This window comes from Lygodium microphyllum, chromosome 8 (genome assembly GCF_053477565.2).
Source record: "Lygodium microphyllum isolate KBCC chromosome 8, Lygodium_microphyllum_v1.1.10, whole genome shotgun sequence".
Taxonomy (NCBI): Eukaryota; Viridiplantae; Streptophyta; class Polypodiopsida; order Schizaeales; family Lygodiaceae; genus Lygodium; species Lygodium microphyllum.
Genome location: NC_141142.1, coordinates 157,736,687 through 157,750,563, shown reverse-complemented (window position 1 = coordinate 157,750,563; position 13,877 = coordinate 157,736,687). Strand labels below are relative to the sequence as shown.

At 44.1% G+C, this 13,877-nt stretch overlaps 1 protein-coding gene across 3 annotated transcripts in view; it reads right to left on the bottom strand.

Annotated features, from left to right (window-relative positions):
• Window positions 1–13,877, bottom strand: part of LOC148033045 (RING/FYVE/PHD zinc finger superfamily protein) — a 98,050-nt gene that overhangs the window by 44,802 nt on the left and 39,371 nt on the right. For all 3 annotated transcript variants that reach the window (XM_087683774.1, XM_087683776.1, XM_087683775.1), the window contains one exon: window positions 13,372–13,721. In XM_087683774.1, coding sequence (XP_087539900.1) covers window positions 13,372–13,633 — 262 coding nt within the window. In that variant the 5' untranslated portion in view covers window positions 13,634–13,721. The remainder of the gene's footprint in view (window positions 1–13,371; window positions 13,722–13,877) is intronic.

Genomic DNA, 13,877 nt, shown 5'->3' with positions numbered 1-13,877 from the left:
CCCCCTCAAATACCGAAGTATCCTTTGGGCAGCCTGCCAATGCACCGTCTGAGGTTCGCTAATGAAACCCGCCAAGAGCCCAACAGCAAAACAAAGATCAACAGGAGTGTTGAGGAGCCAAATCAATGATCCAATCAACTGACGGTAGCAGGAAGCATCCGCCATGGGAGAATCTGAATGTGAAGTGGCCTTCCAAATCGGATCCATAGGAGTAGAAATGGTCCGACAATCCTCCATCGCAAAAGAAACCAAGAGCTCCTGTACATATCTCTGCTGAGAGATGAAAATCCCCTTTGAGACTGATAAATCTCATAGCCCAAGAAGAAATGGAGTAGACCTAAATCCGTCATCTCGAACGTCTGATGTAAAGCTGCCTTCGTCTCTTTGACCTTCTGTGCATGATCACCTGTGACAATCAAATCATCAACATACAACACAAAAAGCACACAACCAGCCTCGGAAGTGTGTACATAAAGCTGCGGATCGGCCTTGGAATGCCAATATCCCAACTATGACTGAAGGAACGAATCAATCTTCTCGTTCCATGCACGCGGAGCCTGCTTGAGGCCATACAAGGCCTTCTTCAACCTGTAGACTTTCCCATCTGAAGATCCAAATCCAGGAGGCTGCTCGATATAGATCTCCTCCTTCAAATCACCATTGAGGAAGGCCGACTTCACATCCAACTGGTAGACAGGCCATCTCTTATGGCCAGCCAAGGCAAGAACAGCTCGAATAGTCGCCATACGAGCAGTGGGGGCAAAAGTGTCATGACAATCAATCCCTGGGCACTATGCAAAACCTTTAGCAACAAGGCAAGCCTTATACTTGTCCAAAGAACCATCGCTAAGGTACTTGGTCTTGAAGACCCATTTGACACCAATCACCTTCTTATTCGGGGGGCATGGCACGAGATACCAAGTGTCATTCCTCTCAATAGCCTCCAACTCGGCTTCCATAGCTTTCTTCCATGGTGCGGACTGTAAAGCCTCCTTCACGGAGGTGGACTCTCGATCTTGCATAACACGGGTCATCAAACAATAGTTAGAGCAAACAAGCTCCGTAGAATGTGTTTGGTGCCTTCGTGACGGCTGCGGACCATCCTGCGGTCCCCACTCCTCAGGGACCCCCTCGATCCCTGAATCTCGGAGTGTGTCACGGGCCCAACGAGGAGACCGGACCTCTCCTCGTCTCTCTCCATCAGCTGAAGACTCTGGGATATCCACCGGTGGTAACTCCTCCGGGGTGACCAGTGGAACAGTAGACTCTGTATCGGAAACAGAATCCGAATCAAAAGGCGCGAGCTCCAAAGGAACTGTCTCAGGAGTCCAACTCTCCCCTAAATCTCCAAGAACGGGATGCTCCTCACCCTCTGCTATGGCCGGAACCTCCACAAACCGCACATCTCGACTGGTATACACATCCCGCTTGACGGGATCATACAAACGATAGCCTTAGGACTGAGAGCTGTAGCCAACAAACACCTATCTTCGAGAAGCTGCTTCAAATTTATCACGATGAGTCTTGGGAATGTGAATATAGGCATCACACCCAAAAACCCTAAAATAGGAAACATCGGGCTTAGTCCCAAAGTAAGCCTCAGAAGGTGCCATCCCATCAACGGCCGAAGTGGGGGATCGGTTAAGGATGTGAACTACAGTAGCCACAGCCTCGGCCCACAGAAACTGAGGTGTCTGTCGGTGCTCCATCATGGTGCGCGCCATCTCGATCACACTTCGGTTCTTCCGTTCAAGAATGTCATTTTCTTGAGGAGTGTTGGTATTAGCAAACTCCTAGTGAATACCTTTATCTGCACAAAAACGAGCAAACTCATTAGATACAAATTCACCACCCTTGTCGGATCGCAAGGTCTTCAATCGCCGGCCTGATGGGTTCTCCTCAAAGAGAAGCCAATCCTTGAAGTGGGAGAAAGCTTCTGACTTCAACGCCAAGAAATAGGCCCAAGTCATCCTACTGTAGTCATCTCCGATCAACATGAAGTACGAGCTTCCTCTCAAGGACTCGTTCCTCATAGGGCCACAGAGTCCGTAGATACAAGCTCCATCGAGGAAGTAGACCACCGCGAAGCTTTGTTGGGAATCGCATCCCTATGCTGTTTCCCACGAATGCAAGAGACGCATGGCTGATGGCTCACCACTATGTCCAGCAATCCTCGAACAAGCTGTCCACGTGACGCCCTCCGAAGATAATCATAGTTGAGGTGACCAAACCGAGCATGCCATAGCTCTGACTGTGTCTGAGAGGTAAGAAGAAGAGTAGGGAGGGCGGTAGAAGACGTCAATTTGTAGATGCCGTTCTCCTCATATCCTGATGAGAGAACCTTCCTTGGCCCAGATCAAGGACTTGTACCGAGTCACTGTCAAACTCCACCAAAAGTCCAAGTGAACAAATCTTATGAACCGAAAGTAGATGATGCCCTAAATCTGGCACATGCAAGACCTCTGAGGTATGGGTACCACCACATCCATCCGGAATAAGCTGCATCTCACCCCGTCCTGCAATAGACACCGAAGAGCTATCTCCGATGAGAATCTGTCCACGCGAAGGTCGCAACTGGGCAACACCAATTGATGAAGGAGTCATGTGCCGCGAGGCACCACTGTCAACGATCCACTCTCAAGCCTGGGAAGCTGGCATCACAGCATCAGAAGCATTCGGTGTAGAGTCCTCAATGACAGCTAGATGAAGAAACGCAGCTGATGAGGGAGCAGCCACCGCTCCAGAATCCTTCGTATCCTCCTTGTTGGTGTCCTTCTTGTCTTTGTCAGGGCAATCCTTCTTCCAATGGCCGGTCTTTCCACAAATATGGCATGTGGATTCTTTGTCCTTATCCTTCCTTGACTTATTGTCCTCCTTCTTCTTTTGGTCCTTCTCCTTCTTTTGAGAGGCTTGACTTGTCAAGGCTTCCGACTTGAAAGCATGTTGTCCCTTCAGTTGTTCCTCTTGGTCCAAGACCATAGGAACCATCTCTTCCCACCGAAGAGTAGACTCTCGCCCCGAAGCAATAAGAGCGGAGTAGAAAGCACCGAATCATGGCGGCAACTAGGACAAGAGTGTGATCGCCATGTCTTCGGAGGAAATCGGCTTCCCCGCATTTTGAACCTGTATCTAAAGCTGTCTAAGCTTGTTGATGTGCTCCCGCAACGAAGAAGACTTGTTCACGGACAAGGTCCGCATCTGAACCTCCAAAGAAACCTGCTTCATAAGGGTCATCCGGTTATACATCTGATCAAGCTCCAGCCATATCTCCCGAGCCACCGTCAAGTGCTCGATGTGGGCTATCACGACTGTAGTACAAGACAGAAAAAGAAAAGAACGAATCCGGTCATTCAGTTTGTCCCAGTTAGACTGTGCCTTGGCTAGCTCCGCACGAGCATCAGAAGAGAGTTTGGACTCATCTCTCACCAAGGGCCAGTCGATCTCCTCCTGTACAAGCTCCGCCAAATCGTAAGACTCAAGGATGGCCAACATCATCACGCGCTAGATGCGGTAATTGTCGCCATCGAGCTTTTGATCTGCGGGAAGAGCCGGTAAAACAAGCACCTTCTGGTCCATGATCGTCTGGAACTCCAAGTCAATCTCTGTAGACATCTTCACCTGTAATGCCTTCACAAACGCAAAAGCAGCCCCCTCTGACTATGAAAACGCAGCTTGCTAGGGCTCTTTCTTCCACGTCTCGAACCTTCTTCACCCGCCAGAGGCGATGAAAAAGCAAAACCTGTACTTGAAGACTGAAAACTCAGCCTTCCTCCTCTTCAAACAACAATAAACAGCAGCAAATCCACCAACTGGACTCCTTTCCCGCGCGCCCACGCTCGCTTCAGCCTTGTTCCGATGCGCAGCCCTCCCGCTCGCCCTCGAACGCTGGAAACGCAGCCTTGTGTCGCGATGGAATCTCCTCTTCAGGTTGGTTCTTCACTCAATCAGCCCTTCATCACTGCTCTGATACCATGTCAGAGTGCAGCGATGCGGAAGCATGGGACCAAGACTGAGAGAGAGAGAACGCAAAGAGAAGAGAGAGAGAGAAAGAGACAGTGAAAGATGAAGATCTGTTGTATAAAGTGTGCTGTATACAAAGATATGCAGATATGTACACGGGCACAGTGCACGGGACTGCGTATCTCCACCTCGACGATGCAACCTGCTGTTCACCTCGAAGTCCGCTGCAGTCTGCACGATCTCCAACCTGAAATCTGCAAACAGAGATGTAATCTGCACGAGTCTCCAACCTGAAACCTGCGATCAGAAATGGCTGGAAGACTGCAGAAGATCGGCTATAAATAGCCAGCCAGAATGCGCCAGAAATAGGCAGGTCTGCAGCCGACTAGTGCAGTACAATCGGACTACCACGTGGCAGTCCGACTGGTCAGTCCGACCAATCCAGACCAGACTCTGAATCGCTAACATGAACTGCCAATGCAATCAGCAACAATGCTTGAGCATCCCGTGCGTCCCAAGCCTTTTGTGTTGTTGATCTTTGGGAAAGTGGCTGAGCTAGAGCAGGCTCAGTAGGCTAAGCAGGCCTTTGGTAACAACCTCCTCGAGGACATGTAGCAAGAGCCACAACTCCAAGATAAACTTCTTCACCACTGACATAATCCCAAAGATTCTTCACAATCAACACATTTTTCATCATAAAAGACCATAGAGAATAGTTGTTGCCATCCAACCTATCCTCCTTGGACACATATGTGAATGCATCACCTTATCCCTGATTGGCCATGGTAAATGTCGCTGATCAAATAACACAAGAGCAATACTTCAAGCTGGACCAACCAAGAAATCTGAGAATTTCCAGAAATTACAGCAAGCACCCTACTGTAATTAGCAAATCTGATCACACTCTATCAAAAACTGTCCCATGTACATACTGTCCAATGCACAAAAGTACTCAGCAGCACAAAAAATTCCAAAGCCCCAAAATTTGTTGTTCCAAAATGCACAAATTCAGTCTATTACAGACTGACATTGATGTACAGTTGTCGATGTCTGAGTTGACTTCAAAAGCCCCATATTTTCGGCCCAAAATTCACGAAATCTCTGCAATAAATATGTCCCCGTCATGTTCAGGAACAGATATATGCTGCCCAGGCACAAGCCCCTTCCACAAGACCAAATCTGAATAAAAAATTAATAAGTTTTTCTTTTACCTCCTTTATGGGTGGCTGGGCGAAGCTGTGGCGGGCAGTTTTGTGGTGGCGGGGCTCAGTGAGCTGTCGGTTGCAGGCACAAGTGGCTGACGGCTGGGCAATCAGCGCAGGTAGGTTGTGCCAGACAGGGGGCCTGAGGGACTGGCAGGCAACATCAAATAAGCTGGAGATGGACCTACAGCTGGTGGTGGTGCAGACCAGGGCCAGGCGGCTCAGCTGGAGCACCTGCAGGGAACAGGAGGCTGGCGGGCGCAGGTCTGGAGCACAGGGAGCTGGAGGCTAGTGGTGCCTGGGGCAGCAGCATAGCTCTGGTCCGCCTAGTGGTGGCGGCGCAAGCAGGGGCACTGTCTGGGAGCAGAGGTGCTGCAAGCTCTGCAGGGGAGCTGCTGAAAAATGGAGGTGGCAGCTGACAAAAATAGCCGAGGAGCTCAGCTGAGCTGAAAGTCTGCTCTGATACCAAATGTGAGAGGAGAGAGGATGCACAGAGATCGAAGCTCAACTAAGAGTATAGTTGACAGTGAAGAGAGTGTGAGAGAGAAGACACAACTCCCAATGCAATAGTCAGAGTGTAATGTGCACGTACAAAGTACAACCCTTAAACCTTAGGGTTGCTAATGTGTGTTCACACCCAAAAGGTGTAAAACACGATAAGTGCCCAAACTGTGTAACATAGGCACTTAAAATAAAAGAGAATAAAACTAGGGGGAAAAACCTCTCGGAAGGAGAGTAAAAAGTGCACCAATGTCCTACCGATGATCACCGACACTCCTCTATGAGCGTAAGCATGAGTCAAACCCAACACTGAATAATGAAGGGCTACAACTCCTGTAACCCACTAAGCTGGCAATCCGATCCTTTGCACAATGCCCTCCAAGAACCACAAGTTACATGGTCATATGGCTTCTCGAAATCAAAATAAAGTACAATGGGGCCCTAGTTCCATGACATAAATTTTTTTTGTCATCAATCCTATGTTCGAGTATTGTCTAGCATACCCATGAACCTAATCTTTTGGTCTCTCAAAATCCCTATGCTATATGTTACTCAAATGGCTATGCTGGACATTACTCAAATGTCTATGCTAGATAGTACTTAGATACTAGCGGTCTTTCATTAACACCAAAAATCCCTGAAAATGTCACAACCACACTAAAGCTGCCTCCAAATACATCTATTAACCTACAATCCTTTTCTTCACAATTCCATTTTTTGCCATCCTGAATATTAGTTGGGTGCTCTTTTACTCTATGTTGGCTGAAAACTAACTGGTAAGAATAGCAAGACAGACAACTAAAGTTAGAAATGTTGGGCTAGTATTAGCAAACAAACATTCCCAGAAACTAGCAAATAAATCAAGAACACAGCAAATATGGAAGGCATAAGCATGCCCAACCTCCACTCTCTCTTCCCCCCCCCCCCCCCAATAGAACCCACACACACACACACACACACACACACACTCTCTCTCTCTCTCTCTCTCTCTCTCTCTCTCTCTCTCGGGAATACATGAGGAGCACCACTCCATTACGAGAGGACAAGGGCATCCTCACTCCGTGCCAAGGCTTGTAGCAAAGGAAAATCAAGGTCGTTGTAGAGGAAATCACAGAAGCCCACTGCTCTCAAAAGGACCAAACAATCTAGGCATTGGTCCAACCTAGGCATGCCATAGGAGTTGTCAAACCTAGACAAAAACTCTGCATTGGTCACCACCATTGCTCCGTCTGCATGAGCTTTCTTCTGCCTTGGATCTCCTTAGATGGTTTCATATTGTAGACCACTAGATTGATTAGTCATAATGAAAACCCTTGTAACAAACACTCACACTTAAGAGCAGCCAGTCTGATGCTGCCTATTTTCCTGGTTTTTAATGTTCCTTTTTTGGTTGCATCTTTCCTTAGTGTTTCTTGTTGAGGTCTTTTAATATGGTAACTTTCTGAAGAAAACACGTGTAAACACTCAATATCTGTAGTCATTCAGTTAGTAAGCTCTTTGTCACTAAATTGATTGCTTATTACGCATTCTTTATTTAATAAATTCATGTCAATAAATTAATAACTCGCTTTTCTTTAAGTGCTGATGATGATCTAGCATGGCCATGAGACCATTTAGAGACCATTATTCCTAGTGCATCACTTAATGGGGTGATCAAAGCACTGTGACGGGGATATTTGGTACAGGCAGTACAAGTTATGAAAGGGGAAAGAAGTGTCTGCCAAGTGTAAGAGTATACACAAGAACCAAGGAGTTACACATAAATGAAGATGGATTGAGTTCTAAGAAGAAGTGCATTAGCATTGTATATATGTATTTATGTGTGCATCCAGGGACGCCTGGGAATGTTTTACTTGTGTGTAATGAGCATTGCATTCATTTGGGGTCATCCTCTCCCCTACAAGTCAAGGTTTAAGGTCTTTTCTTTCATTAAGAAAGACAAGAGAGAGAATTCTCTCACTAAAAAATACGAGAAACGTGATCCTTTGGAAGTGAGGAGAGAAGTAATTTTCTCTTTCTAAGGTCTAAAATGACACAAGCTTTTGTGTGGAATTCAATCTTAAGGTTGAGACCCAAGGCAATCTAATGAACTCTCCTTATCTATGACTCAAGATGGTTGCATAGACCACAAGTTAAGAGTATAGTTTAAAAAGCTATTTTTTGAAAAATCCATTTTTAAATATCTCGCAATAGAAAAACGATCTCTAAAAATGGACCGCGTGGGTTATCGGAAACAGCGAGATCTACAACTTTCGTGTAAGACATTTTTTCATCCAAACAATGCACAAAGAGATATCTCGAAATTAGTGCTGCAGAGTGAAACAACCACATCTTGCTTAAAGATCAACTCAACTCTCTCTCCAATAAGAGAAGCTCTTGAAAGTCTATAAAAAGAGGAGGCTCTCCTTGGGTGTAAGGGAGAGATGAAGGAAGCGCATCACTTTGCATATATCTAAGAGGAGAAGAGAAGGTGCAAGTGCTGCAGAAGCCTTGCTGAAATCAAGTGTTGCGAAAGCTCTACTGAAATCAAGTTCCAAGAGGAGAAGAGAAGGTGCAAGTGCTGCAGAAGCTTTGCCGAAATCAAGTTCCAAGAGAAGAAGAGAAGGTACAAGTGTTGCGGAAGCTCTGCTGAAATCAGGCGCCAAGAGAAGAGCCCTACACATTGTGTAGGAGAGAAGGAGACTCAAGAAGGATCAAAAGGTGCCAACTTCCAAGTTGTGCAAGTGTTAGCCGGTTGTATACCGTGCAAGGAACCATGATCTTGTTTCCAAGATCTACAAATAAGAACTGGCTTATGTGTAACGGAGGAGCTTGCTCCTTGTCAATAATATAACTCCACAAGGGGGGGGGGGACTGGCCCATCTTCCAGTCCCTAGTGTGTTATCAATCTCTCTCTCTCTCTCTCTCTCTCTCTCTCTCTCTCTCTGCCAACATAATATTCGCCATATATATTTTAAGTATATAAGAAAGTCGAGCGTGTATCTCGGATTCTATAACAGTTGTATCAGAGCAGATCTCTTTGCTTTTCTCAAAGTAAATGCGATCCTTGCAAGAAAAAGGTAAAGATGGCAACTGATGAAGCACCTACAAGTGAGCAATTACAAGCTCAATTGACAGAGTATCGTAGCTTGTTGGAGATTCCCGAAGTACATCAATTGATTGACAGCTTAAAAGCAAGGGAAAAAGCTACTTATGAAGGACTGAATCCTCCAAAAGATGGTGATACTAGAGAAAACACCATTGCACCAATTGATGGTGAAGATGCAAAGCATCCAATTGCTGAGAAGCTTTCTAAAAGAAAGAAGGATTCTCGGGTCAAGAAGAGTAAAAAGACCTCACCTCGAGTGAGGCCGATAAGAAGAGAGTCATCTCCCTCAGCAACTAGCTGCTCCCCTGATTACTCAAGTTCCTCCTCCTCCTCATCATCTTCTAGTTTCTACTCTCTTGGTTCTAAGTCTCGTGCAATCTGCAAACGGACAAAGAGGGACCATAAGAGAAGCAAGCTTAAGAAGACTAAGACTTTCAAGTCTGGGGATAAGGACATAAAGTTTGACTCTTACTCTGGTAAGAGAGATCCTGCGAAGGCGTTAGCCTTTGTTAGGCAATTTGAAGTTGCTTTTTCTGATGGTAATTTCTCAGAAAAGTCCAAGCTAAGGCATGTAGGCATGCCCTTGAAAGACACCGCTAGCAATTAGTGGTTGACTCTCATTTTGGAGGGAACGAAACCTATGACTTGGGAAAAGTTCAAGAAGAATTTTTATGCTCAGTTCTTGCCTCCTGATTTTGAGAATGATATCAAGGAGGAGTGGGATTGGCTAGGCCAGAAAAAGCATGAAAAGGTCACTAGTTATGTGGACAAGTTTTAGTCTACTCTTCTCAAGGTTACTCCTTTCATGGAGATCAACGATGAAGAGAAGAAAAGGAAGTTTGAAGCTGGCCTACTCCCTCATTTACACAGAACCATGAAGGTATATCCACATGAAACCTTATCTCGCATGATGGAGTCTGTCATCATAGCTGAAAGTTTGCATACACCTGGTACATCTCAAAAGTTGGAGATGAGTTCTTATAGAGCTAGACAAGAGCAGCTCTATCATCAACCAAGAGACAGGACTAATCGAAGAAGTCCTACCTTTACCCATGATCAATATTCAAAGCCAGAGGCCAGAGGGTAACAAGAAGAAGCGCAAGTATCTCTCACCCTCTGAGATACAAAAGTACAAAGAGGAAAGAAGGTGCTTTCTTTGTGGTGAGTTAGGGCATATGAAGCCTGATTATCCTCACAAAAGGAAGGAAGCAAATGTGGTTAAAGATCCTCCTCCGCCATTCTCAAATTCTATTCCGGATGTGCAAGCTAACACTCATTCAAATGAGAAGAAAAGACAACTCTTAAAGGGTTGGGAGACACTCAACAATCGCGACGAGTTTTGATACTCTTTGATCCAGGGTCCACAGATAATTTTGTGTCAGCAGATACTATTGAAAGGCTACAAATTCCACCGGATCGATTGGAAACACCAATTGGATCAGGTTCGGCATTTGAAGGACTTACAACCAATTCTACTCCTATTCAAGGGAAGTTGAATCTTAGAATTGGGGATTACCGCGACCAAGAATTTTTTCTACTTGCACCCATAGGTAACTGTGATGTTATCTTAGGCATGCCTTGGCATTAAAAGATTAGACCTCTTCCCGATTTTGTTAAGAAGACCCTTGCATTTCAATTCAAGGGTTGGAACATAGTATGCATTGCTGATGATTGAGATTGGCCTGTGCCAATGGTTAGTCATGTTAGCATTTCTAAAGAAATTAAGAAAGCTATTTCTGCGTACATGATTTTTGTGAGAGAGTCAAAAGAAACTAATGATTCAAGGGCACTTGGTGCCTCTAATGAACACACAATACCAACTAATACTTCTAAGTCTCAGACTTTAAAAGAACCTCTTTTTAATTGATCAAGCTAGACATGAGTTTGTTAAACAATATGAAGATTGTTTTAGTGATCCACTCCCAGGAGAGTTACCTCCTAAGCGCCCAGAAGATCACACAATTGATCTTATCCCAGGCAGTTTACCACCTAACCAACCGCCTTAGCGAGTAAGTACAAGTCAGCAAGAGGAGATCCTAACACAAGTAAATGAATTGTTGGAAAAAGGGTTAGTTCAACCTAGCTCTTCTCCATACTGCTCTCCAATCTTACTTGTTCAAAAGAAAGACGGTTCTTTCCGTATGTGCATAGACTACAAATCTTTGAACAAGATCATAATCAAGAATCATTTTCCTATCCCAAGGATAGATGATATCTTGGATAAGTTGCAAGGGGCTAGTATCTTTAGTCACATTGATCTCAAGAGTGGCTATCACCAGATACGAATAGCACCTGAAGATGTTCATAAGACAGCTTTTCATACGACATTTGGACTATACAAGTTCTTAGTCATGCCATTTGGTTTGACTAATGCACCCGCCACATTTAATCGAATGATGGAGAGAATTTTCAAACCTCGCTCAAAGTTCACGGGTGTCTTCTTTGATGACATTCTAATATTTTCACGGTCTGAAGAAGAGCATAGAAAACATATATCTATTGTTTTTCAAGAACTTCACAAGCATAGACTACAAGTCAATGCTAAGAAGAGTGAATTTTTCCTTTTGAAAATTCATTACTTAGGCCATATTGTTTCTCACAATTTGGTGAGAATGGATCTTGAGAAGATTCGAGCCATTGTTGAATGGCCTACACCTACTTCTGTACATGAAGTTAGAAGTTTCTTGGGCCTATGTTCATATTATAGGAGGTTCATCGAGGTTTTGCGTATGTTGTATCTCCTCTACATGACCTTACTAAGAAGCGAATGCCTTTTTGCTGGGGATCAAGGCACCTACAAGCCTTTGAAATAATCAAGTTTCTTGTGACTCGAGAACCAGTTCTCATAGTTCCGGATCTTCAAAAACCTTTTGAAGTTCACTGCAATGCTTCTGGGGATTGCATTGGAGCTGTGCTTAACCAAGAGCATCATGCAGTAGCATTTGAGAGCCGACGCCTCAAAGACCATGAGCTACATGCTCCAGTATATGAGAAAGAGCTTATGGCGATGGTACATGCTCTTCAAGTATGGAAACACTATTTACTTGGTGCAGATTTTGTTATTAAAACAGATTACCAAAGTCTAAGATACTTCCTCACTCAGAAGAAGCTCTCAGAGAAACAAATGCATTGGGTAAATTTCTTATCTATATTTCATTTTCAAATCCTTCACACATCTGAAACTAAGAATGTGGTAGCAGATGCTCTATCACGGCGATCTCGAGTGAATGCAATCACAACTGTTTACCATAACGAGTTCATGGATTTACCCAAAATGTATACAACTGATTCCGACTTCTCAACCATATGGGATCAGCTTAACTCAGGTCAGTCGATTACACCTTACTCGATTCGAGATGGTTATTTGTATCATCATCAAGCAATTTGTGTAGTATTACCATTGCGACACAAGGTAATGGATGAAGCACATGCATCTCCATATACTGGACATAGGGGTATTCTACCCACTACTCAAGCGTTGGAAATATATTTCTTTTAGCCCACTCTTAGAGTTGACATTGAAAGATATGTTCGCGAGTGTAAGATATGCCAAAAAGTAAAGTATGACAGGCATAAACCACCTGGTCTACTGAAGCCATTACCTATTCCCAATGAGCCTTGGGAAAGTATAGCCATGGACTTTATCATGGAGCTTCCTCGCACACAAGCAAGCAATGATGCAATCTGGGCTATCATTGATAAATTCAGTAAGCAAGCTCACTTTATACCTATGCGAAAGACAATCAAAGCCGATCATATGGCTAAGCTATTCATTGCTCATATTTTCAAGCATCATGGCATGCCTAAGTCCATTACAAGTGATCGAGATCCCCGTATGACTAGCCCCTTTTAGCAAGCTCTCTTCGAGAACCTCGAGACAAAGTTAAAGTTTTCATCCTCTTATCATCCTCAAATGGATGGACAGAGTGAAAGTGCTAATTCTACTGTTTTGGACCTTTTGAAATCTTATGTCACTGTAATCAAAGAGAATGGGAAAAGTATTTGCCTTTAGTAGAGTTTGCATACAATAATACGGTGCACTCTAGTACTGGTAAGGCACCCTTTGAGATCATCTATGGTAAGTCTCATTTACCACCCATTCTTCTTACGAAGGATAAGATCTTTGCAGCAGATGAGTTTGTTAGAGACATTGATACAACTTTCACTCAAGTAAAAGCTGCTATCCAAAGGACACAAGAGAAGCATAAACGCGAAGCAAATAAGCATTGTCGTAAGTTAGATCTCAAGTTGGGACAATATGTTCTTCTTAAGTTTGAGAAGGCTCCCTTGAAAAAGCAGAAAGGTCAAAAGGGTAAAGTGGTTAAGCTTTCTAATCACTATTATGGCCCTTTCAAGATCACAAATAAGATAAACGATGTGACTTTTTGTTTGGATCATTGCACACTGCAATAAATAACACACTGCACATTGCAGTTGACTACTATGGACTCATGCATAAACAAAGAGCTTACATTGTACTTATGGACTTTCTATTCAACACAAAATAAGTATTTATGGACATCTCTAAAATCCATTGAAGCAAAATGATAAAGTTGGAGAAGAAACATCAACTTTGGTTTCAATGATAGATTACAAGATAGGACAATGAATTTACCATACCGCCAATATCAAGGCATATCCGACATTGTGGCTGCTCCAAGTTGGCAACATCAGTTTCACCGTGCTTGTTGGCAGGATGATGGACTGAGATCTCCATCAATGGGACGCTTCCAGCTGAAGAAGATCTGTCTCCGTCAGAAAGGGAAGTCTCTCCTTCAGCAGTAGCACAGCCAACAGCAGGTCTTGATAGAAAAGGTTCAGTATCAGCCTCACGTGTCCCTGCATCTGAACTGTCTTCTAAACCATAACTTTCTCTAGTCATTTCATCTCCAAACTTTGAAAAGATGAGACCATCAAGCACAAAATTAAAACATAAGCATTGACATGACCAGCATCAGCTCCTCCTAGTTCTGCAAGCACAATATTTAAGGATAAGCCTGGTCGTCTTCAAAAACATTTCTTCGCAGTTTTAGAAGACTTATAAAAGCATGCAGAACATTTGAGAATATTTCAGAGTTTAGCACCACAAAGAAACATGAATTTCTGAGTACTCCACTTGTATATTC